This window comes from Varanus komodoensis, unplaced genomic scaffold (assembly GCF_004798865.1).
Source record: "Varanus komodoensis strain SLA01 unplaced genomic scaffold, ASM479886v1 scaffold14_1, whole genome shotgun sequence".
Taxonomy (NCBI): Eukaryota; Metazoa; Chordata; class Lepidosauria; order Squamata; family Varanidae; genus Varanus; species Varanus komodoensis.
Genome location: NW_025335438.1, coordinates 3,399,704 through 3,425,655, shown reverse-complemented (window position 1 = coordinate 3,425,655; position 25,952 = coordinate 3,399,704). Strand labels below are relative to the sequence as shown.

The 25,952-nt window shown below is 42.6% G+C and overlaps 1 protein-coding gene across 3 annotated transcripts in view; it reads left to right on the top strand.

The window, feature by feature from the left end:
- Positions 1 to 25,952, top strand: part of SLC26A7 (solute carrier family 26 member 7) — a 157,942-nt gene that overhangs the window by 118,519 nt on the left and 13,471 nt on the right. For all 3 annotated transcript variants that reach the window (XM_044423758.1, XM_044423759.1, XM_044423760.1), the window contains 6 exons: positions 2,273 to 2,350; positions 6,459 to 6,554; positions 16,759 to 16,865; positions 18,967 to 19,033; positions 19,446 to 19,586; positions 22,880 to 22,928. In XM_044423758.1, coding sequence (XP_044279693.1) covers positions 2,273 to 2,350; positions 6,459 to 6,554; positions 16,759 to 16,865; positions 18,967 to 19,033; positions 19,446 to 19,586; positions 22,880 to 22,928 — 538 coding nt within the window. The remainder of the gene's footprint in view (positions 1 to 2,272; positions 2,351 to 6,458; positions 6,555 to 16,758; positions 16,866 to 18,966; positions 19,034 to 19,445; positions 19,587 to 22,879; positions 22,929 to 25,952) is intronic.

Genomic DNA, 25,952 nt, shown 5'->3' with positions numbered 1-25,952 from the left:
GCACTCCCCTTGTCCTTCTCCCTGCACAGGTCATCGTACAGGGCGACCAAGGCAGATTCAGTACCGTACCCGGGTCTGAAGCCGGACTGAAATGGGTCCAGATAATCAGTTTCATCCAAGAGAGCTTGGAGTTGTCCTGCCACCACCCGCTCTAACACCTTGCCCAGAAACGGGATGTTGGCCACAGGTCTATAATTAGTGTCCATCTCTGGATCCAGTGACGCTTTCTTCAGGACCGGTCAGACTACCGCCTCCTTTAAAGGGGCAGGCACCCGACCCTCCGAGTTGGGCATGACTTTGTGACTGAACATCAACAACAACAAATGTCTAGACACACAGGATCAGACTATGCAACCATGTTTGGGGACCAAGGAACTAAAGCCATAAGAGGGTCAACCAAAAGGAACTAAACCAAGTGTAGGGACAAATTGATCTAGTAGAATACTAATAATATAGTAATAATAGCATTACAAAAATAGTCAACAAGCTTTGTAGATTTCTACTCCACGCTGGATGTTATGTTAAATGAAAATAGCAAGCAAACATAAAATGCAATAGGATGTTTGGAGGCATTTAAAAAAACTATTTGTGATTCTTTCAGAAAAGTAGAAGATAAGATTTCAGAATAATAAGAGAACCAGAAGTATAAGAAAGTGTTTTGATTCAGATGACATGTTCGGTGGTTAGAGTGCCAAACTTGAGGAATTAGGAAATTCATACTCTAGTCCTCACTTGGCCCTGAGGCTGACTTGGGGGCAGTCACTGACTCTCAGCCTAACCTTGCTCACAGGTTGTTGCTGTGAGGATAAAATGGAGCTATGTACAACACCCTGGGTTCCCCACAAGAGGAAAAAAGTGGGATATGGATGCAATATAATAATAGTATGATAGAAACCATGAGAAATTCATGAGGTTGTATGTATGGGATGGGATCACACTATAAATCTCATTCAATTGATGCTTGGGCCCTGTGGTGGGTGCTGTTTTGATGGTAGCTACTTGCTCTTCATAATACATAGTTAAATTTCTAGGAGCTTCAAGACAAAATGAAGGATCATGAAAAGATGCTCCTGCTTCATGCAGAGTGGCAGCAACAACAAAAAAAGAAGTCTCTTCAATGGAATACGAATTGCTTGCCTAAGGATAGCAATCTAAGTATACTCTCTTGGAAGTGTATCCCATAGGAATCAGTGGTGCAATGTCAGAATAAGCATGCAAGACTGGGTTGTGATGTTAATTCAACATCGTGTGTAAATACATTAGGCAAGGTCTTAGCATAGTGGAGTGGCTAGAGTGTCCTCACTCCACTGGTAGGTGAACCACTAGGTGGCTGTGACTGGTGACGACTGGTGATGCTCACAGTTCACTAATCTGCCAGAGAGAAGTTGGAGGAACCTTGCATGACCATGTTGCAGGTGGTATACTGGGTGCAAAGCTGTTGCAGATGGTGCCCGGGATGCCATAGACATCTCTGTGGAAGCGGAAGCAGGAGACACCAAACTCAATCCCCTTGTGAGGGCCAGGTGCTTACTTTTGCACCTCGGCTTGCTTTGTGGTGTTATTTGTGAGTATAAAAGGGAGGAGGAACCAGCTGTGCATGCCTTCTTGAGACTTTAGAGAAGGGCTGGGGTAAATAAAGGCCAGGCAGATGCTTTGGAGGGGAGAAGTAGCAGGACAGGGTACGTTACCCTTCTCCTGCTTGCCTCTTCTCAGTTCTGTGTCCATTCCAATTCTGGAAACTCAATGAGCAGGCTTTTGTTACATATATATGCAGATAAGAAGCAGTCCCTCTCCCTGCTAAGCTCTCATAGATTACATGGAGACTTGGATGTACATGCGTTTCTTTGGATCGCAACTATTGCAGAGATCCAAGAACAAATTGAGGATTTCCATGTTTAAGTAGATACTGTTATGTTCCTATATGTCATATAGCATATATTTTCCAGTCAGAAGCTGCATATCAGTGGTTGCTGCCTGTGAATTTGTCATCAAAAAGTGAGCTTCTTTTGTATTTGATCCATGTGTTTACTTTTTTGGTGGGCAAAGAATAACCCACCACAGGTCAAATCTTAAATTATCTTCAGATGCTTCCAATCTATAGACTACGTGAGAGCCAAACCCCCCTTTCTTGGCTCCTTGAATTTTTATGTGTCTGCACTGTTCTGTTATGCTCAGCAACTTTGACAAACCAAACAGTTTCATTTCATTTTAGATGTGCTTCAGCATTTGAGTAATGTAATTATTTATGCTTTTTCTTTCCAACTGTTTTTAGGTGGCTTCTCTAATATCTTGCATATTGGTACTTGTGGTCATCTATGCAGTGGGACCAATCTTATACTGGCTGCCCATGGTAAAGTTCATTCTTTTTTTGCTTCTTAAAAAAAGATTATTATTTCCCCTGCATGAAAGTAGCTGCTCCACCTTTCGTTATGATTCTGTGATTATTACAGTTCTTCTAGCAGGGAGAGAACACACCACTTTTATGTGCCAAGAGCAAGAAAGTAACCCTTCTCTTTTGTTTGGATAGAAACTGGGCTGCTGGTTTTCAGTGAAAGCTATTGCAGAAGTTTAGCATCAATGTTCCTAGCATATAATTTCATAGTAGGCTATTGTACTGGAATGCAGTGAAGCTTCTAGGGCTAGGGAGAGTTACGGGTTATCCCATTCTTCCAGTTTATAAAGGGAGAAAAACCAAATCTTATTCCCCACATAGGAGGCAGTATCCAATAGAGTTGCTACATTCCCACTGCGTGTGCAGTGCAGCATTAACCATTTGTAAAGTAACCCTAGAAAAACACACATTTCTGGATTAGTACAACTTAATGGAGCTTCCTTGTGTGACTGTGGGCATCCATTGTGAATCCCAAAGGCCTGTCATGCTAATGTATATAAGATTCATCTTATCCCCACATCAGCCCTGTGAGGTAGGTTGGGCTGAGAGTCTGTGATTGGCCCAGAGTAGGCTTGTTTTTAGAAGGAGGACATCTGAATCCAAGTCTCACTGACATGGGGGGTGGGGTAGGTTAACCTGCAAACAATAGCTGGGAGGAGGGAAAGGGTTTTTCTTTTCTCTCCTCTCAGTAATCCTTTTGGAAATGAAGGCACATGGGAAGTGAATCTCCTCACATGCCCTCTTTCCAGCAGGATAGTTTCTGCTGGACTCTTCATTTACCCAGGTGAATATTCAATTTGACTCAAAGACACTTACTTTTGAGCAAGCATTTATTAATAGTTTAATTATTCTACCCAATAATGGTATTTCTAGAGCCATGTATAGGCAACAAAGCATTAAAGCCCAGTGATAATCAGTAAAAACTAGAAGTAATTTCCAGGTCAAACGTTCAGCAAAAATAAATCAGCAATGGAGAATGTAAAAGCACAGAGAAATACAAAATGGAAGTAAAATGATACAATACCGCATAGGTTGTTGTTGTTAATCGTGAAGTCATGTCCGACCCATCGCGACCCCATGGACAACATTCCTCCAGGCCTTCCTGTCCTCCACCATCCCCCAGAGTCCACTTAAGCTCACGCCGACTGCTTCAGTGACTCCATCTAGCCTCCTCATTCTCTGCCGTCCCCTTCTTCTTTTGCCATCAATTGTTCCCTGCATTAGGCTCTTCTCCAGGGAGTCCTTCCTTCTCATTAGGTGGCCAAAGTATTTGAGTTTCATCTTCAGGATCTGGCCTTCTAAAGAGCAGTCAGGGTTGATCTCCTCTAGGACTGACTGGTTTGACTATCTTGCGGTCCAAGGGACTCGCAAGAGTCTTCTCCAGCACCACAATTCAAAGGCCTCAATCCTTTTGCGTTCAGCCTTCCTTATGGTAAAGCTTTCACAGCCATACATTGCAACTGGGAAAACCATAGCCTTGACTATATGCACTTTTGTTGGCAGGGTGATGTCTCTGCTTTTTAGTATGCCATGGTTGGTATCCCTGCTGACACCTTCATTAGTATACACAAGAGTTCCCTTCCTCTCCCACTATTTTTTCTTCAATGAACACATTCCTCACTTTCAGTGGGAGCATCATGAAATAGGTTTCTATTGGTTCTGGAAACTGAGGGTTCAAGGAGCTGTTTAGCATTTTGTGGCTCCCCCCTTTCCTCTGCCTCATACTCAGTCTTTTGGATGGATTACTTTGCACCATCATGCTTCCCGTGGCAATCATTGCATGGCAGTGTCCACAGCCCCAAAAGACTGCCCATTCCTGCAAGAGAGTCGCAGACAACCTGCAGAGTGTTGGGCGGTGGATGTACTCGCTTGTGGGAAAATTGTTGAGGATCAGGGTGTTAGAATGTTAAAAAATATTGTTATAATAGCTATATTGTGGTAAGTGAGCATTGTTTTTTTCCTTACAATAGGCTACAACTGGGAACCTAATTTGGGTACAACCATCTACCTGTTTGAAGGTGATGATTCATAAAGCATCTGACCCTGGCAGTCTGAAACATAGGCACTTAAAACCATAATAATCTCTGTCTCAGCTATTTAGGAAAAATTAACCATAGTGGAATCTAGAGCAAAACACTGGGAGCTGCATTTCAAGATATCCCAGACTATTTAAAAAAGATATTTCCTGTAGAAAATGATAAACAGAATAACAACACCGAGGTTAGATCAACCTCTGTTAGTAACAGTCTGTAAAAATGTATTAAACTGTTCGCTGGGCAGAATGGAAGGATAGCCGCAAAATGGAGAGAGCTACAGTCTGGTGGGTACCCTGGAAACAACAGTCACACTTGTTTTTTCCTGGCACCCTTCCTGTGCTTCTAACTGATTGCTAAGGATCTAAACAAAAGGGAGAATGTGGAGTTCAGATGTGCCTATGAAAAACAGAAAGAGAGAGCAAAGAGTATCCAACTTTGCTGCTGTGGCTGTGCTCCTTCTCTTGCACCCAAAGAACCAACTGCTAGTGCAACAGGGCTTCGTGTTTAAGGATGGACAAATTTTCTTACATTTCTCCCATTTGTGTTTCATGGATTAACAGGCACTTTTCATTGTGTTGTCTGCTCATTGGCAGAATCAGATTCTTTTTTTAATTTCTTGCATTTGTGTTCATATGCATTTGTACAAGTTTGTCGAAATCCTCCTAAAATGTATGATTTCATTTTTTGGCCTATGGTGAAATGTGCATTTTGGTCCACCAAGCACAAACACACTCACACACACTTCACCGTTTTTCTATGAACAAATTGGTATTAAATTCCAAAAAGTTTTTTAAGGTTCATAAGAATGCAGAATCTGTACAGCTCTGAAAAAGCTGGTTCACTGAAGAGTCTATGGGTTGGGTTCACAGAGTCCACTTCAGATCTCTTTGACATTCCTAGTAGCACTTTATGGAGAAATTCCAGAAATGAATGGGAATGCTAGTTTCTGGAATTCCTTCTTCAGAGACTGCTGATCTTTCCTCTTCTGGAATTGAGGCTTTCTGTTTGCTTCAGTAACCACTAGGTTCCCATCATGCTAGCAGTAGGTCCTGCTATTACAGGGACAGAATTGGATACTTCCTGGCTCTGGGTCCTAAAGAATAGATAATGCAAACTATTAGATTGCCTTCTGCCAGTGAAAGTGTATGAATGCATACAAAATTATTTGCTAGGCAGAATGAAGAATGAATCATGCAAAACTGGAGATACAGCTAAAAACATCCAGTGTAGGTAAATAGTGTGCACTTTTTATATGAAGTGCACAGTTTGGCTCAAGGTGAAGGATATGATTTGAGTAATCAGAGACAGAAGAATCTATTGAAAGTGATGTTCACTTACAGCCTGTTTGTTTCATAGAATCATAGAGTCAAAAGGGGCCAAAAAGGCCATCGAGTCCTACCCCCTCCAGGTGCAGGAAGGCAGTTATACCATCCAACACAGATAATTGTCTCTTTTCTTCTTGGATGCTGTTAGTATGGAAGAGCACACAACCTCTCTTGGCAGCTGGTTCCACTGTCGCATTACTCTTACAGTTAGAAAATTCTTCCTGGTGTCTAGCTTGCACCTGGTGTACTGTAGTTTAAGTTCATTGTCCCATGTCCTACAATCTGGTACGAGTTAGAGGATGTCTCTTCCTTCTTTGTGGCAGCCTTTGAGGTACCTGTAGAGTGATATTGTGTCACCTTGTAGTCTCCTTTTCTCAAGCCGGAATAGGTCCTGCTCTTTCAGCCTCTCATCATAAGACTTATTTTCCAGGCCCTGTATCATCTTTGTAGCCCTCCTCTGAACCCTCTCCAGATTATCAGCATCCTTTTTAAACCTGAGTGCCCAAAACTGAACACTGTCTACAAAAGGAATGTGCAAATATGTTGTGTTTTGCATTATTTATATTTGGAGACATTGATATCTGTAGCAGAGAAGTGTCTGCAGGCTTCATGAGAACTTGCCAACTCTTTTGCCAAAACAATTTCTCTACACATTTGGAGAAAATAGCTGAATTCATATTCTAACAAATGTCTCTTTCATTCCAGTGCGTTCTAGCAAGTATCATTGTGGTGGGTCTGAAGGGCATGTTGGTGCAGTTCCGTGACTTAAAAAGGTATTGGACTCTGGATAAAGTAGATTGGGTAAGTGAGGTTTGACCCAAGGAAAATTTAATGAAAGGGCCTTTCAGTGCATGGAATCATGTCTTCTGCCCCCTCCCCCTCACTTTTGTGCCACTAGGAAAGGAGATATGATGAGATCTAATACTTGAGTTGAATGAGGAACCCATTATTCCCTCTTTGGAAGTTAAGGAACACTTGTAGAAACACAGAAACACAGAAACAGAGCAAGTCAGAAGGGTCCTCTCAGGACATCTAGTCTGACCCCTGGCTCCAGCTGGCTCTGCTCATGACACGCCTACCATGTACATGTCCAGCCTATCCTTGGACACCCTCACCAGTGGGGCTTCAATCACCTCCTGTGGAAGCCCATTCTGTACCCCTGGGGGTTCTAACTGTCTGGAAGTACTTCCTGGCATCCAAGTTGAACCTTCGTTCCCTGACCTTTGCTCCACTGGAACACATTCTGCCTTCCTTTGCAAGGGAAAACAGGTCTCTGCCCACCTCACTGTGACACGCCCCCCCCCCCGACATGCCTACTGTATATGTTGCCACCAGATCCCTTGGAGTCTCCTCTTGTCCAGGCTTGTAAAAGCACATGGCTTTGCTTCCATACACACTCTCTGATGCAGATGATTTTTTTTTAATGCAAAACATTAGGAAGATGTTATACTGGTCAAGACAGCCCTGCTATTATCTGGATGGCACTAACTGGCCAGATGCATGCTGGCTGGGCAATACTGGAAGTTGTGGGGTTGCTTTCAACTTGAATATGCATCAGATTGCATGTCTGGTCAGTTACTATTGCTGTCTGTATCAAATGTTGTGACTTATGCATGGAACAGGAACCTGAGCCTTGGACCCTTCTGGTCTGATGTATATTTGTAGGGGCGTGGGTTGAATCTCAAGAAAATACTGTAAAGGTGCAACCTCAAGCATGTTCAGGTATTAAATCCTATAGTTCCTGGCATCCCTGAGCAAGCCATGCTGGAAAGGGAGTGCTGTGGTTGTAGGACCTATTTCTGTCTGAGTATGTGTAGGATTGTGCCCTAAAATATTGGTGTGAAACAGAAAGTAAAGAGTAAAGGCAAAGTAAAGAGAAAAGACAAATTACAGTGAAGTATAAAAGAAAGGCGTATAAAACATGAACAAAGTGATCAGCACTCCAACACAGACAACATCCTTTCTCTCTCTCTCCCTCTGTGTGTGTTTTAATGTTTCAATGTCACCAGATGTTAAACATCACCAAAGGGGTTAGAGATTGCTCACCACTGCTTCTATCCATTTAATTTGGCATGTTGCTAGCATAGGAATATCTTTATTTCAGGCCGAAATTAGCCATTGCGTTGTCATGTTTCCATTAGCTGGAAACATTGCAGCAGAATCTGACATTGCAGTAGAACCAGATTCACTATCTCTAAGAAACGTGATGGCAATTAATGTTGATTTTGTATTTCAGAGGATCTCAAAACGATCACACAATATATGGATAATTAACTATTTTATAACAGAGACCATTTAAAAGTGAAATGAGAATGAAAGCCCTCTTAAGAACATTTGGCAGTAATCTATAGTGATACTTTGGGTGGGAGTATGTATATAAATAAGAAACATCAGAATGGGTGTTCTTCCAATAACCAAGGCCAGGGTGTTTATTTTCATTGGTCTGGCAGTTGGAAATGTCTGGATAGTCATTATTAGCTTTAACAGTCAAATTATTATTGTACTATAATTCCCATTCAACTTTGCACTTGGCATAGAATGACATATGAGATGATAGCTCCCCTACTGGGCAAGACACACTCCTCCCTAGTTTTCAAAATATAAAGACACGCTTCATCTTCTCCTGGTATTTCTTATGGTATAAGTGAACAATGGGTAGACATATGTTTCGAGGGTGATAACAGTGGCATTGATACAAAAATGTGATGATTTCTGTTGTTGACCTCTGTTGTCTTTTAAAACTTGTGTTAGAAAAGGAATTAGCTAAGCATTGTGATTGCCTATGGTTCTTTTTTTAAAAAAATGGCTGGAACATCAACAGAACCTCCTATTCTCTGCTGGGTGGTACCTTGAAATTAACAATGGTTCTGACTGAAGGCCATAGTAAACCTCTAAAAGAGTGACTGACAGGTGAGGAGATGGTTGTTTTGGCCAGCTGTATATAGGCGTTCGTGCCTTGTACAAGGTCTGCCTTGAAATAAATATTGGTTTTGTACTTGCAGTTGTATTCAGGGCTGAATGTTTAAAACTCCATAGGGCTCACTGGAAGAGTTAACAAAAGCTAATTGGACAAGAACTTCCACAGGGAAGAGAAACAGTTAAATATTATTCTTTGTCACACACCAAACATTAAAAGGAAGTAAAATCCTTGCAGCTCTTGTGGGTCAGCCCTTTTCCGCAGAGAAGCTTCCATCTGGGTGTAGGACAGTTGCACCCAGCCTGCTTTTTGTTTGTTACACAGGTGTGCTACCTGTTGAGGATCACTTAGTGGCAGCTCCTCCCCAGTGGGTGCTTTTCTTAAGCTGTGCCATTGCTGTGATGGCCATTGGATGTGTACTTCTTCAGGTGCCTTCAGGTTCTTAGACTCACATCCTGCTTCCTCTCTGGGAAAGCCAGGGAAGGAGGGGTCACTTGGCTCAGTGAAGAGGTGCACCAAGCCACCATTAGTTCTTGAGGGATGGGAGATGACCATGCTCTGTTCTCACCTGAAAAGTTCAGGAAGAAGAGTCCTGTCAAGCTCACTTTTCAGGTGTTCCTGTGGTTCTTAGTGCTAGCTAGTGCTTGTACCATGAGTGTGTTGAGATCAACACTGCCCTGCTGTGCTCACTGCTGCTCTACCTTCAGAGAGAGGTGCCGGGGTGGTGTTGGTGGCAGAGCCTTGTTGTCTTTCTCCAGATCTTCTTTGTGGAGTGCCATTTCTAACTGCATTTCAACCACACCACTTCCTAGATTTTGAGTTCATGTTCTGATTTTGTCATAGAACATTTCTGGGTTGAACTCATGTGTTAGGTGGGTGACATCTTTTTCTTTTGTGTGACAGAAAGGACATCTGTAGAGCTGCTTGTGCTGGGGGAGCATGTTGTTGGTGAACTTGTACTAGAAGCTTGGCAAGGTGGCTCCTGAAGAAGCAGAGAGGGACTCTTAGAGCACACTTCCTTTAACCAAGTGGTCTAGGAAGACTGGGTTGGCCCAATCTGAGTCTAGGAAAATGAAATATATTTTCTCAAATTGAGTATATTTATTTAAGAAGCAAGCAGATAAATATTCATTTCTGAAACATTTGCTTCTGTTGATGTTTAATCATAAATAAAATCTAGTCTTAATTGTACAAGATGCAGGGGATTCAAAATCCTATACAAAATGTACTACTGTGTCTTGCAAATGTGGGTTGGATAGAGTCCCACATGCAGCTCTGCAGTATGGAACAGTTTATTGCTATCTCTTAGCAGCTTGAGGACAAGAAGCTTTTATAATCAGAATTATTTCTGTGAAGGGCAGGAAGTCCTATGAAGAAGGTAGAAATTCAAACTGAACAATCTGTAGGCAGAGATTACCTGATCCTGTGACCAGGTGATTCCTGCATGTGCCCCTGAGGGTTCTTTATCTGACCCACCAACTTCTCACCCCTTCCTTCTGCCCTGCCATGCCCAACGATCATGCTAGGAAAGGCTGCCTTCTTCCCTTGCTGACAAGGGAAATCCCTTTTTTATCAGGGAAAAAGGCCACCTCCCTCTGGGAATCTTTACTTCCAGAAGGAATTGGAGTGGGGAGCTAGTTTTCCTCATGAGTGTGAGGGAGGTACTTTTGTAGTGATCTGAGGTAAAAGTGGGGTTTCTGTTGCAGACAGAAGTAGTTGTACTGATGAGAGAAAGCCTCTTGTTTCCCTTTCTCCAAAAGATGTATCCTGAGAGGCAGTTTGGGCGCCCTGGCTGCAGCTGTTACCACCTCAATTGGAAAGGAATTAGTCATGGGGTGAAGAGCCTCAGATATGTGGTTATGCAGGTACTGGTACCTCCAGATGCCTAGCCATGTCTATGATGCACCTTGGTAAAGGACATGTTGAAGGAGTGGGGAAAAATTGTCATATACCCTCTGCTGTATTTCCACTTGCTTACCTTCCTTGACTGTATGGAGATAGGGCTGGAATGGGGTTCTCTGGCTGGCTGGCTGGCTGGCTGGCTGGCTACTTGTGTGCTCTAGGAAGCTCAGAAAGGTTTTGATGTGCCATGGAAATAACTTGACTGGTTTTGGGCTTTATTGGTTTAGTGGGCTTTGTTTTCTGCTTTTCAAGATTTGTATAAATGATTGTCCTGTCCCTTTTCTTTCTTTTCTGTTTGCCTTCTCCTTGGAATTTAAAGTCACCCTTTTCAAAAGCAAGTGCTGAGCCAGCCGTTTTCCCAGGAAAACTATGCTTCAGTGCACTTACAAAGAAATAACTTCATTCCAGATGAGATTACAATTTCAGTTTGGCTCATTCATCCTGAGGGATGTGAATTGTAGTATGATTTATGTAGGAACACATTCAGTATAGAAAAGACTTGGAATAATCAAATTGCTCCAACCAGGTACCAATTAGTCATCAGGTGATAATTTCCCATCGTTCTGGTATCCTTACTATCTAATGTGTTAGAGATTAGCTAAACCTTTTTCACAAGCCTTCCTGTCTTTGTTTCCCGTCCTCATACATAACTAAAACATTTTGCTGGTGTGGATTTAAACATGTACTTGTTTGTCCTCCTCCTTTCCTGATTTACACTATAAATTATGGATTTTTAGGAGGAGCATCCCACTATACTTAGTAATAATTAGCATGGTGTTCAGAAACATTAAAACAAGAAGGAGTTGAACCAGTTTTTCCATGTATAAATGGAAAAAAATATTTTCAAATTTGTAAAAGGAAACCTTTTATTTTCCCATCATTTTCTCCCCTCCCATACTTAAACATTCTTGATTTCAAGCCAGTAGAGATGGCAGAATACCATAGGAATACCAGTAGTAAGAGGCAGCATTGCTTATGGGCTCTCACACTCTTAGCGTTGAATCAACACATTCTATTCTGTGTTCGATATAACCATTTTTTCAGGATCTGACATTTCTTTTTTTTTCTCATTCTGGGCTCACATAGCCTTGGGACTGATTGCTTCAAACCATAATGCTTTTGTTGAAAGCCATTGTCTGTTGGTTGATAGAGCGTTGGATAAAGCCATGCTCTACCATGAAGATCCCTAGGTGATCTTGGATCTGCCTCTCTCTCTTACCTTGTTGTTGTTGTTAGTCGCAAAGTCATGTCCAACCCATCGCGACCCCATGGACAACATTCCTCCAGGACCTCCTGTCTTCACCATCCCCCGGAGTCCACTCAAGCTCACACCAACTGCTTCAGTGACTCCATCTAGCCACCTCATCCTTTGCCATCTCCTTCTTCTTTTGCCATCGATTGTTCCCAGCATTAGGCTCTTCTCCAGGGAGTCCTTCCTTCTCATTAGGTGGCCAAAGTATTTGAGTTTCATCTTCAGGATCTGGCCTTCTAAAGAGCAGTCAGGGTTGATCTCCTCTAGGACTGACTGGTTTGACTATCTTGCGGTCCAAGGGACTCGCAGGAGTCTCCTCCAGCACCACAATTCAAAGGCCTCAATCCGTCGATGCTCAGCCTTCCTTATGGTCCAACTTTCACAGCCATACATTGCAACTGGGAAAACCATAGCCTTGACTATATGCACTTTTGTTGGCAGGATGATGTCTCTGCTTTTTAGTATGCTATCTAGATTTGCCATAGCTTTCCTCCCCAGGAGCAAGCGTCTTTTAATTTCTTGGCTGCAGTCTGAAGTGATCTTGGAGCCCAGGAAAATAAAATCTGTCACTACCTCCATTTCTTCCCCATCTATTTGCCAGGAAGTTAGAAGACCGGATGCCATGATCTTAGTTTTCTTAATGTTGAGTTTCAATGTTGAGTTTTTGCACTCTCCTCCTTCACCCGCATCAAGAGACTCTTTAGTTCCTCTTCACTTTCTGCCATGAGAGTGGTATCATCTGCATACCAGAGGTTGTTGATATTTCTCCCAGCAATCTTAATTTCAACTGGTGATTCATCTAGCACCACCTTTCTCAAGATGTGCTCTGCATATAAGTTAAATGGGCAGGGCGACAGTATACAGCCTTGCTGAACTCCTTTCTCAATTTTGAACCAATCAGTGGTTCTGTGCCCAGTTCTCCCTGTTGCTTCTTGACCCGCATTATAGGTTTCTCAAGAGACAAATACGATGGTCTGGTACTCCCATCTCCAAGAACTTGCCACAATTTGTTGTGATCCACACAATCAAAGGCTTTAGCGTAGTCAATGAAGCAGAAGTAGATGTTTTTCTGGAGCGCCCTAGTTTTCTCCATGATCCAGCATATGCAAACCTCCATCCATAGTTCTTCAGGCACTCTGTCTGTGAGATCTAATTCCTTAAATCTATTTGTCACCTCTACTGTATATTCATCAGGGATATGATTTAGGTCATACTTGAGTGGCCTAGTGCTTTTCCCTACTTTCTTCAATTTAAGCCTAAATATTGCAACCAGAAGCTCATGATCTGAGCCACAGTCAGCTCCTGGTCTAGTTTTTACTGACTGTATAGAGCTTCTCCATCTTTGGCTGCAGAGCACATAGTCAATCTGATTTCTGTGTTGACCGTCTGGTGATGTCCATATTGTCTCTTGGGTTGTTGGAAAAGAGTGTTTGCTATGACCATCTTATTCTTTTGACAAAATTCTGCCAGCCTGTGCCCTGCTTCATTTTGTACTCCAAGGCCAAACTTGCCTGTTATTCCGGTTATCTTTTGGCTTCCTACTTTAGCATTCCAATCCCCCATGATGATGAGGACATCACTTTTTGGTGTTAATTCTAGAAGGTGTTGTAGGCCTTCATTGAACTGGTCAACTTCAGCCTCTTCAGCACCAGTGGTTGGGGCATTGATTTGGACTATTGTGATGTTGAATGGTTTGCCTTGGATTCGAACTGAGATCATTCTGTCATTTTGGAGATTGTGTCCCAGTATTGCTTTTCCTATCTTTTATTGACTATGAAGGCTACGCCATTTCTTCTGTGGGATTCTTGCCCGCAGTAGTATACCTGATGGTCATCTGAATTAAATTCACCCATTCCTGTCCATTTTAGTTCACTGATTCCTAAGATGTCAATGTTCAGTATTGTCATCTCTTGTTTGACCACATCCAGCTTGCCTTGATTCATGGATCTTACATTCCAGGTTCCTATGGAGTATAGATCTTTGCAGCATCAGACTCTCCTTTCACCACCAGATACATCTGCAACTGAGTGTCCTTTCAGGTTTGACCCAGTTGCTTCATTCTTTCTGGCGCTACTAGTATTAGCCCTCAGCTCTTTCCCCAGTAGCATATTGGACACCTTCTGACCTGAGGGGCTCATGTTTTTGCCTTTTGGTACTGTCCATGGGGTTTTCATGGCAAAGATACTGGAGTGGGTTGCCATTTCCTTCTCCAGTGGATCGTGTTTTGTCAGAGCTCTCTGCTATGACCTGTCCGTCTAAGGCGGCCCTGCACGGCATAGCTCATAGCTTCATTGAGCTACACAAGTCCCTTTGCCATGACAAGGCAGTGATCCATGAAGGAGTCTCTTACCTTAACTTACATCAAAGAGTTATTATGCAAATAAAATGGTAAAAGTCGTAAACCCTCACCCTAACCCTGAGCTCCTTGGAAGATGAGTGGGAATCAAGTATGAGCAATAAAATGTAAAACTTTCTTTTTAAATGTGCTTGACTCAGATACCAGCTTGCCTTCATCTTGATGACGATTTCATTTTACCTTCAACAGTTTCCCCTCCACACACACACACATGATTTGATTTTTTCCTTACCCCTATAAATTGTACTGATGGAGATGGGAAAAACTCACTCCACTGAGGTTTGTTGTTTTTTAAATGTATTTAACTAATTTGTACCTCCCAGAATGAAATGTGTACCTGAATGTAGTGTGTGTTTGGAAAGACCTTCATCTCTTGTAGTGTTTTGTTCTACAAAACAAGAGAAAAATATACTCGGCACTATGTAAACATTTGAAAAATGCACTGAGAAAGATGCATACATTTCTGGAATGGACACACACATTACTCAAGGGCTGCACAAATCCAAAAGATGGATACACAGTGTGCATGTTATTAATTTTTTTTTGTAAATCACATGTTTGTATGGAAATGGAACTTACAGATCCATTAATCATTTCTTATCTCTGCAGACTGTCCACAAATCTATAGCAGGCTGTTTACATACCATCATACCCAATGATCTCATTGACATGGCTTCAGAGATGTTTATGGCACAATTCTGTGTAGGTTTAGACAGAAAAAAGCCCCACGATTCCCAGTATTCTCCAGCTCTTAGTCTATGTAGACACCAAATCTAGCAAGTTATGAGCCTGCATCACAGCCTGTTAAGGTGTCAGAGGTGAAGTTTATGCTCAGGTTGTGCTTTTGTTCCATCACAGCTTCTGTTTTGTTGCTGCAAACAGTCAGTCACATTTAGGAGAACTGGCTATGAGAATGTACAACTGTAACTGTCCATGGTACCCACACTTCTATTTCTTATCTTCCATAGGAGTGTTATGTTGGTTTGAAGGTTTTATAGTCTTCTGAGTTGGGACTGGAAAAAGTCAGTGCTGCAGGGATGGGTAACATATTGACTGCCTGGACTCTGCCCTCTGTGGCACTCCCCGCCGTGCCAAAACAGCCAGTAAGAAACAGCATAGGAGCACAGCAAAGGGAAAGGGGGTGCACCTTGCCTTGAAACAAAATGTGCAGGGACCACCCACATCTCTCTAATGCAAACATGCACCTCCCTTTGGGTTCGCCGCTCACCTTGTTGAAAGCAAAAATGAGTTATTCTTCTGAATGCTGAATTCAGCAGTAATGTAATGGTGGTAGTTGATGTAGCAGCAGGGGTGTATGCAGCCCCTTGTGAATTGGGGGCTGGCCCACTGACCCTCTGAAGTTTCCCATCTCTGCAATATTGGCTTCTACTAGTGAAGGCAACGGTGCTGCCATAGACAGGTATATGTTGTCTCAAGGAAGCAGAATCTTACAGGGAAGTGAGGCATGCTTTGCTGATATCTAGAGAGGCTGGCCAAATGAGGTCTCTTGATAAGAAATAATTGACTTTTGCTGTCTGCATTTTAATTGACATGGTCTTATTACTGCAAGCAAACAGACTGGAAGAGAACAACTCCTCCATTGGAAATCACATCTCATACCCTGTGAGATGTTAATTGAGAGCGAATGGCTTATCTGAGCCCATAGAGTGTAAGCTGAATGATATTTTACACTGCACTGTCCATGTAACACCCGTTGTGGAGCAGCTTCACAGGAGTGGTCTTTGTGGTCAAGAAAGAGTGTGGGAAGCCACTCAGCTCCCTGGGGAAAAGGTGGGATGCATCTGAAGTCAATTATAATAAAAACTGTTATTCTCTGCACTGAGTGCTATGCTCAAGTTCTGAGGCCTTCCTCCAATTGTCACCTTCAAGAGAGAAGAAGAGAGCCTTCTCTATGGTCCCTCCACAGAGACCTGCTTGTTGCCAAATCTGTCTTCTTTCTAGTGCTGAATTAAGACTGCTGCCTATGCCAAGGCATTTAATTGCTTTTAATGACATGTGTGGCGGGGGTTACAGGAACGCTTATGTATACAATGGTCTAGTTATTGAATGTGTTTAATGCTTCAAATGGTTTTTAAATGCTGATTTTAATAATTGTATTAAATTTTCTTTCTTGTTTCTGGCTTTTTAAAATGAGGTGTTCAGAGCCACCCAGACAGCTTTGGACTTTGGACGGTGAATGACTGATATAGATAATGAAAAGATTCAGGGTTTTTTTAATGATTTGGCCAGCAAAGAAGAAAGAGAACCACATTCTTATGCATGTTTAGATGGAAAAGGGTCCAGCATTCTGCAGCCAGCAAAGTCCTTTAAACATGCATGTTAGTTAATACCCATAATTTAATATTGGAAGGCCAATATTTCTTTGGGGTTGGTGGCATTGGTGCAGATGTTTGATCAGCTGGCTAATTAGATTAAAAACCTCTACTGTGTAAAACTGCTTACTAGATTTTAGAATTGTCTGTTTCTAATTAATGTTGCAATAAAGGTAATTATAGGAATTATGAATTACAGATCATTTTGTTTAGCTCATCACTTTTTATTCTTTTGTTCCTTACAGAGTATATGGGTCAGCACCTATGTGTTTACAATTTGCTTTGCTGCTAATGTGGGACTGCTGTATGGTGTTGTCTGCACAATTGTTATTGTGGTTTTCCGCTTTCCAAGGTGAGACATTTCTGTAGGGATTCTTGGAGGCAAATAATATTTTTATCCGTCTTTTTGGAAATACACAGTTATTTTCTATTATTGGCAAATATACTTTACATCCCTAAATTTATTGAGAAATATAGCTATCTACCTTCCAAGGATCCTGGGAGGTGTAGTTTGTTGAAGCTGCTGATAATTTTCTATTAGATTCCATAGTCCACATCATAGAAAAATGGGTGGTTCTGATGACTTTCCCGTAGGGCATGACAAGAAATCCACCTAGCCACTTTCCTTTATATGTTTAGACAGAAAAAATATCCCACGATGCTGGGAGCTATAGGATTTATTTCTGTCTAAACATGCATAAGCTTGTACCCTTAAGGAATAAACTTATTTATTTGTTTATTTATTTCAAGCTTTATAGACCATCTCAATAGCACATGGCTCTGGACTGTTTATAGCAATTAAAATAAGCAGTTTAAGGATTGAGGAAAAGAAGGGATTGCCAACCTCGAATTATTGCGGGATCTAGGAAGGTCAATTGTGGAATGATTGTATGTCTGCTTCATCCTTGGTTTTAATCCAGAGTCATTCTTAGAGCGTACTTGTTGAAATAGTGGGCCACATTCACACCAGGTGGGATGTCAGTGATCATATGCCTCTCTCACTACTGAGGATTATTCAGGAAGTTCAGGGTACCAGAGTAAAAGAAGGTGCAGGGCTACTCACCACTTGTGAGGAGGCTTGTAAAGCTGAAGAAACTGGCTATTTCAGTGTGTGTTAAAAAGTACGGGGGCTCGACATACCCTACAGTGCAATCTGATGTATGTTTCCTTAGAAGATAGTCCCACTCCATGGGTTCAGACACCATAATAACTCACAGTGAAAAGCTGAGTATGGGTTATGTGTGAGTCATCATTGAACCATGGGTTGTTGCTGAAAGTTGGGTTATTGTGTTTGAACCCAGTCAAAATAACAAACCATGGTGAACAATCAACAGATTGTCAAACCCAGCAACAAACCATGGGCTTTCTTCAGGGGTTATTTGTGGTTAGCAGTCCATAGCTTGTTAGTGCAGCTGAGCTCAGACAACATGGTAATGCACATTTCAACTAGGATCCACACTCAACTCATACTCAATCCTTCACTGTAACTTACGCTTATCATGTTGTTTGAACCCAGTCACCAAGTTCAGTGAGACTTATTCTTTAATACATTTAGGACAGACATGGGCCACATGTAGCCCACAGGATGCAAATGACTCCCTGACTCTTTCTGTGGTCCCCACTGTCTATCTTGCCAAATTTGCTATAAGCAGCAAAAAAGCAGAATCAGACAACCAGAAGCTTCCTGGAAATGTTCTTTTGCTTCTGAACAAGTCAACAACTTCCCACACACTTTGTTTTCAACTAAATTGCAACTTCTTTGTTACTGCTGCACCACCTGTGATGAGGGGCCGGCTGGCAGCCTGCAGTGAGACCTGAGGGGCAATGTACCCCCTGCCCTGTATGACCCAACCTTGGCTTCCAGTGACACCCTTATGGCCAAACTAGATGAGAAGTAGAGCACTTGAACTGAACCTGCATTGCATATACAAAGAACACATCTCTACATTGCTTCTGAGACTGCAATCCCATAGCATATGCACAGGCTATCTTTAGTCCATGCTGGTTGCTTAGCCCATCAACATGGTTGAGAAGGATGGAGGACAGCTGTGCAGTTTTCACAACTAGCTTTCCACTTTTGGAGTTGCTGAGGATATCCTAGGAAGAACCACCTGCCTTTTTAGTTACCCATCTGTGCTGTTGTACTCTATAGCAGCAGCTTGACCAAATTTCAGCTGAATGAGCCCAGGTGCCTTGTACATGTAAAGTCAGCCAGAGAATGCTTACTTCTCATGATAAGCAAGCATCTCACTTCTATGGAGAGCATGAATCCATTTCTAACAGTATAATATTCATTTTAACAGTTTTAAAATTTGCAGTAAGTCACATGAAGCATTTGCAGTGCTGGAATAGCCAGATCCCACAAGGAAATGCTTAATTTTTAAAAGATTGCTCAGGCAGCTCCATTCAGGATGTAGACCATTATATTTTCTGTTTTCACCTATCTGTTACAGAGCAATGACACTGAGCCTGAAACATATGAAAGAAGTGGAATGCAGATTCAAAACAGAAGCAGATTCTGTAAGCTTGATCTTCTCATTCCTCCTTCTATATAGAAGAAGGTCCATTGGAGGTTGGGAATGAGTGGCTTTTAGGCATGTGTTCTTTATGGAGAAATGTCTATTTTAACTCTTTTCCCCAGTGTGTGTGCAGCTTGCCTGTACTCAGAGAGCTGTAGAGTGCAAGAGAGATTGCATTGTTCCTTTCCTATATAACACACTAAGAACCATGCCTGGTAGTGTTGGGCATTCATATAGGTTGCTTGGCATTTGGGACACAACTGTGCATATACTTTAGGTGCATCTAAATGTCTGGGAGAATCTAGATTTGCAGTCCAGATATTGCCAGCTGAACCATCCTTGCCCCATGATGATTCTACTTGTCGTGGAGTCAGAAATGTTACTTTCAAAACTATTCTTTTTTGATTCCAAAGGAATCTTTACAACAGGTGAAAATAGTGTCAGTGAATAACCCACTAGTCTTTCTGAATGCAAAGAAGTTTCACATGGATATATTAAAAATAATACAGAAGGAGAACATGTGTGCACAGCAGCAACCAGAAGATGTGAACAAGGTAAGCAGTGCTTAGCCATGGAGAGGTAATTGTTTGCTTTCCTGTGTAAATTTTTGTGCTGGATTTTGCAGCACTCATATTGTAAATGATTGGAAGGAAGATCATTCAAATGCTAACCAGAATCCTGAAATATAATGTACTTCTAGATCCTATACTGATATTGCTGAATAATATATCACCTCCTAGAAAGACAGAACACACAGAGTTTGATTTGTATAGATTAACAGCTGCAGGGATGTTTGTCCCTAAATAGGAAGTTCTAGTACACCCTTACTAGAAAGAGTGGTTTAAAATGCAATCCTATGCATGTTTAGATAGAAGAAAGGCCTACAATTCCCTCCAGCCATCATGGCTGACAGGGACATGTTAGGAACGGTCAACCTTTTTTCCTGCCCAAATATAAGCAGAATTGCTCCGTTAACAAAGTATGGGATTTTGCCATAAGGGCAAAACTGAGATCTTATTAAGAGAAAAAGTATTGGGCACATATAGGAACAAATTCTGGGAATGCCAAAAGGTGGTTTAGCATTACATGTGCATCATCCAGAATTTTGTTTTTTGTCCTAGAAAGTAACAGAATTTTCTGCTCAGCGTTAACATGACTGTGTTACTGCAGGTAGACAGTACATTGTTAATGGCTATGAGTGCTGAGGGGTCCATGCTACCTCTGGTATCAGGCAGCATGGCCTATGTTAGACCAGTTGCTGGGGGATATGGGCAGTTGCTCTACTGTACTGCTTGTGGGTTTCCCCTGGGTGGCTGATTAGCCACTATGTGTACAGAACGCTGGATTTGATGGACCCTTGGTCTGATCCAGCAGAGCTCTTCTTATGGTTTGGGTTAGCATTATCTAAAATTCTGTGACTGGGACAAGGTAATTGTATGCCAAAAGCTTCATCTGGAATCACCCATGGCCAGTGATGTGATTTACTGGCAAGAAGCACCAGTGGCTTGCTGCAGGGTAATCAAAGGGAAGATGAAAAGTCTCCTCTTACCTGAAATTTTGAAAGGTTATTGTGAAGGCTGGGGTGTCTCAGTACTGTCCGAAGCAGCAGAGTCAACACCAGGATACTGTGCAAGGCTGATTCCTTGAGAGAAGAAAGAGCATTCAGAATATCAGCACTGGCTGCTGAGAATCATCTACTGCTACCAGACATTTGGATGCAGGAGGCAAAAACCCGTCATTAGTTGAAACGGTCAAGAAGTGGTAGGGTGGCAGAGGAAGATGGTGTCACAGCACTGTGCAGATGAATGGTGGATTACTAATAGCTCCCACTGGTGTCCAGAGGAAGCCACCACACACTTGCACAGTGCAAATAATCTGCCTCTATCACCACATTCATTTTCTGACTGTTTCTGCTAGAGATGGGTTTCCCTTCTCACTCCCACTTGCCCTTCAACAATGGGTGGGTCTCACTGGATGTTATAGAAATATCATTCATCTCCAGCGTGCTTTCCTCTTGCTGAGCCCTAAAGTTGCCCTGGAACCTCCCACAGCTCACTGAATTGGGAACACAACATGTTATTTATTTCTCCTTGCTTAGCAAATTGCATGATTTGGCAAAATACAGGCCAGATTCCTTTGCTACAGTGGCAGACGTCTTTTGTTGATTTTGGTTATATATGGCTGAGAAAATAAAAGTCTTGTTTTTTCAGAACAGCAGATCATCCATCATTTGAAGCAAAGTCCTTGATTATATGAATGTTCAGTTTCTTTGGAAATCAATGTTTGAGGCTATGGAGTTGGTCCAGTTTAGGTTCCTAGCAATATGGTTTTGAGAAGGCCTAAGAAAACAGTAACCTGTTTGGAGCCAGGAATGCAGAAACCAGTGATAGAATCCAGGACACAGTTTGTGCCAATAAATTAAGCCAAGTAGATCTGGTGCTCAACACACACCTTCCTGCTGAAGCGTAACACAAATATAAAATGAGTTGTGCACAATCAGTGAAACATTCTATAGGCATGTTGTGTATTAGTGAGAGGAGAGCAATTCTATGAACTCAGAAGGGTTCAATCAAATTCATGGGGAATGCATCTTATCAACAGTTATGAGCCATCACACCTCAACAGGCCCTCCGTATTTGGAAGCAGTCTATATGCCCCTTGCTTGGGAGGCAGCTGTTCATCAAATTCAGAGGAGCCACACTTACTAGCACCAGCACATCAGTCAAGATGGACTTAGTCCCTTAACCTACAGAGGCAAAGTTTTTGGAAGATAAGGCTATCTGTGGCCACTAGTTGTGATGGTTATCTGTTCTCTGCAGTATCCCTAGGAGCATTGTATACCAGTTACTAGCAAACACCATTGAGAGAGTGCTTTTGCCCTTGATTCTTGCTTTAGGTGTCCCATGAACATCTGGCAGGCTATTGTAGGAAAAGAATGCTGGACTAGGTAGGTCTTTGGTCTGATTCAGCATGGCCCTTCTTATATATGCATGACAAAAGCTGGTTAAAGCTTGTGTGCACGCACATTTAACCTAGATAATTTGGAATATTCTACTGCTGCACTCACACTAGACAGGACAAATCACACTGTATTCAGCTAAGAGAATGGAGGCAAAAATAAGCCCATCAATCCAGGTATGTGAATGTTTACCCTCACCAGAACTTTATTGCTTTTCTGTGACTGGAGGACGGTGGACTGCTTTGGATGCAATGCTTTAACTATGCTTCACAGTGTACAATCAAGACTTGAATGTCCCTTGAGCTAGTATACTCTCATCTCCTTCCCTTCATGTGATTTTCTCCCACCCTGAATGGAGGCAAACCATAGTTTGCTGCTTCTTCTGAACCCAGAACCTAAGATGTATAATTGCCATGCAAACCAGGTGTGAAAACCAGGATCAAAACAGAAACCAGGATCTGGCCTATAGAGCAAATGTAAGCAATATTTTGCTTCAAAGGAGGAAGAGAGTCAGGGGATCATAGCCTATGAGAGGAAGCTAGGAGGTGAATGCCCAACAATTTGTGAAGGCTCGTTTGCACAATACCAAACAGTGGTTTAGTCATATTATATGTGAATCATTCAGAAATTCTTTTGTCCTGGAGAATTTTCTGCTTAGCATTAAAATGACTATGTCACTGTTGATAGACAAATCAGATGGATGAAGTTAGCTTTTGTTTTTGCTTTAAGATTGCTACTAACAAGTAGTCACAAATGAGGAAGAAATGCAAGGCTTTCACATCGGTACTATTCATCAGGGTGCACTGTACTCCTGTATCAGAGCACAATAGCAATTTTTGCAGAAGGAAAATAACAGATTTTATCAGCTTGTTTTCCTGTTTATTTCAGTGTGAACAGAACACATTACTCAATTCATTATCCAATGGAAACTGTCATGGTGAGTTTACTATTTAAGACATATTTCATATTTAGGGAACAGCATCAGCTTGTTAAAGCTTGCTGAAGAACCAAACCCACGTATCTTTCCTTTGGTGGGGTAGTGGATGAAAGGACACTGGGGGTGAGCCCTGGTCATGAATGCTAGAGTTAGGGGATGGATCCTGGCCTTTATTTCACTCAAAGGCACATGCATCTTCAAATGATGGAGCCAAGGCATTATGTGGAGCCGATTTTTCATGTAGTATTCTCAACAGTAATGCAAAGCAGCCTTGTACTTAAGGAGCCACCTGGTAGCCACAGGGGGACAGCAGTTGGCAGGGAAGGGACAGAGTGCTTGTTTCTTCTCCAGCAGCCAACACAGACACTAAATTGGCTATGAGAGGAAGGAGTCCCACTCTTGCGGCACTGAAGTGTAGAAGGTATAAAGTTGTTTGTCCCTTCCTTGCCAAGACTTGCATGGATGCCGCTTCTTTGGAAGGACTTGCAGTGCAAACGACCACACCACTGCTCGCTGCAACTCCTGCTCCAGTGTACAGTATATGAGAAATGTGCAGAGCAACCTCCTTTTGCTACCATGGAGAAGGGAGCCATTTGGCTCCAATATCTCCCCCTAGAAGCTTTCTCCAGTGAGGGGCCTGTGCATGGTGCCACTAGCCTTTGAGGCACCGGGGGCTCCCCCTGTACCAGGAGCTGTTGTCCCATTGCCCCAGTGCTCTTCCGCAGCAACATGGCACCAGCACAAGGGAGTTGACAACTGCTGGTGCTCCAGTTTAGGTGGAGGCTCCTGTGCATCTAGCACCCACACAGGGCTACGGATTGTGACCGTGTCCCTTCTGTGGGGCCTTTCTGTGGATCCCCAAAGCAGAAAGCCATGCTGTCTCTGAGAGTGTGTCCTGTGGATATGGGAGCCAGCATAGAAGCAAGAACTCTCCCCACCCAGCAAGCTTTCTATTGAGGGCAGTGGAGAGACTGGACACTCATGAAGGAAGACAGAGCGATGGGGAAGGAAGGAGCGACATTCCTAATACAAACACGTCCAGGGGCTAGAATCGTTGCCTGGGGCCGGCGTCAACACCTGGCACATTTGGGCAGCTGCCAGGGCCCAAGCACCCTGTCACAGACCACTGCTGGCATCTGTGGTGGGTCCCACACTCCAGCATGGCAGCTGGATCTAGACTCCCCCCCTTTAAATCCCACAGTGCCCCTCACCTTGTGGGCATGGCTGGACCTGACTGACCAGCACTGGTCAGACTGCTACTGCTGAAGCCAGGAAAGCTTAGCAGGGCTTCCTGCAAGGAGCCTCCCTCCCACTTGCTGAGGATGCTGTTCCCAGGAGCCCCAGAGTTGGAGTCAGTTCTGTCACACAGAAGTGGCCATACGCAAGTTCTCTGGGTTGTACAAGTGGCTACCAATAGTTCTGCAGGAAAGTGAAAGTGGGTTCCCCTTGTGCCTGTAGGGCTGTGAAGAAGCTTGGGGGTACTTTGGCTGAAGCCTCAAGAGTGGCCAAATTTGCTTATTTAGCTTGGTGAAGCAGGCTGCATCTCCAGCTGCTTCACAGGACTCTTATGTCTCTGTTTGTACCAGTGAGGTTTGAATCCAGCCGTTCTGGACCTGGAGCCCTGCATATGGGCTACAAGTCCCTTTACCCACAGCTCGCTGGACCATGGCCCTGCTGCCTGGCTTGAGATGGCACCCAACTAGGAAACATGGATTATTATTATTATCTTTGTTTCATTGTAATACAAAGTCTGTGTTCCTATGCATGTTTAAACAGAAAAGGTCCTGCAACTCCCAGCATTCTCCAAGCAGAATGGCAGGCTGGGGAATGCTGGGAGTTGTAGGAACCCTTCCTTCCTTCCTTCGTCTAAACACACATAGACAAGATTGTGCCCTAATGAGGTTTTAGTATCACATTTTAAAATTCTGTAAAATATAAAGAATACCTTATATTAGGCCAAAATACCTTATTAAGGATGAAAGAAACCATCAGCTCAGAAAAGATGTTGTGGGACAAGATAAAAAAGGAGTTGCGAACTTTGCATAAATCAAAAACCAATACAAATTTTATGGGTCTGTGTGGCAGACCTGGGGACCATGGTGGGCCAGCAATGATCCCTGACCCTGTTATTTAGGTAAATCAATTAACACTCAGTAAAGCAGGTATTGAGGAATTCCCAGCACTTTTGATATCCTCTCCCATAATTGCTGGTCTCCTATTGTCGCTGGTGAAGGTTTTCTTTTTCTCTTTGATATTTTTGCATCCCCTGAAGAGAAGATTGCTTTAAAGCCTAGCACGTCTCCTAAGTCTATTCTTAGCTATCATCAGGCTGGAGTTTACTTCCTTTGATATTAATTATATTTCATCACCTTGCAGTATATTTATGCATACACAGTTAAATAAGCCAATAAATAAGCCAATAAATCTCTGGAACCACAAACTCCCAAGACAGTGGATCTTTTGACTACTTTTTGAGAAGGATTTAGTGCCAGTGTAAATCCCTGCAGTGTTGGCACCTCATTCCCTTGAAGAATTTCAAATCTCTTTATATTCTTTGTCAAAACTATTTAGTTTAAATCATTTCCTTTTGAACCTCCATCCTTTTATTCACAGCTTTGTAGTTCGTAATAATGGAAAGTTATTTTGCCCAGACATCCTTGCTTTCTGGCTGTCTCAAAAGGTCCCAAACCCCTTGTTTGACGCATTATTTCATCACCATGCTTTCTCATACTGGGGCAAGGCGGAGGCACATGCTCTTTGCTTTTGTTAGCAAAAAAATCTTGTTGAAATGAAGATATTGGAGGCTGAACCTGCTGGGACATTGTGCATAAAAAGACAGTGTTGTTTCTGATGTCTGAACTGAGGAACCCCTTTCCAGTCTTACAGAAGACTAGGGCTCCCTCCACCACCTCCATCAGAACATGGTTCAGAAATCTGCTGCCATAGAACAAAAGATGTGACCATCACTGGTAAATTTTGCACTGCAGGTGTTGGGCAAGACAGTCCCCATAGCCAAACCCCCCC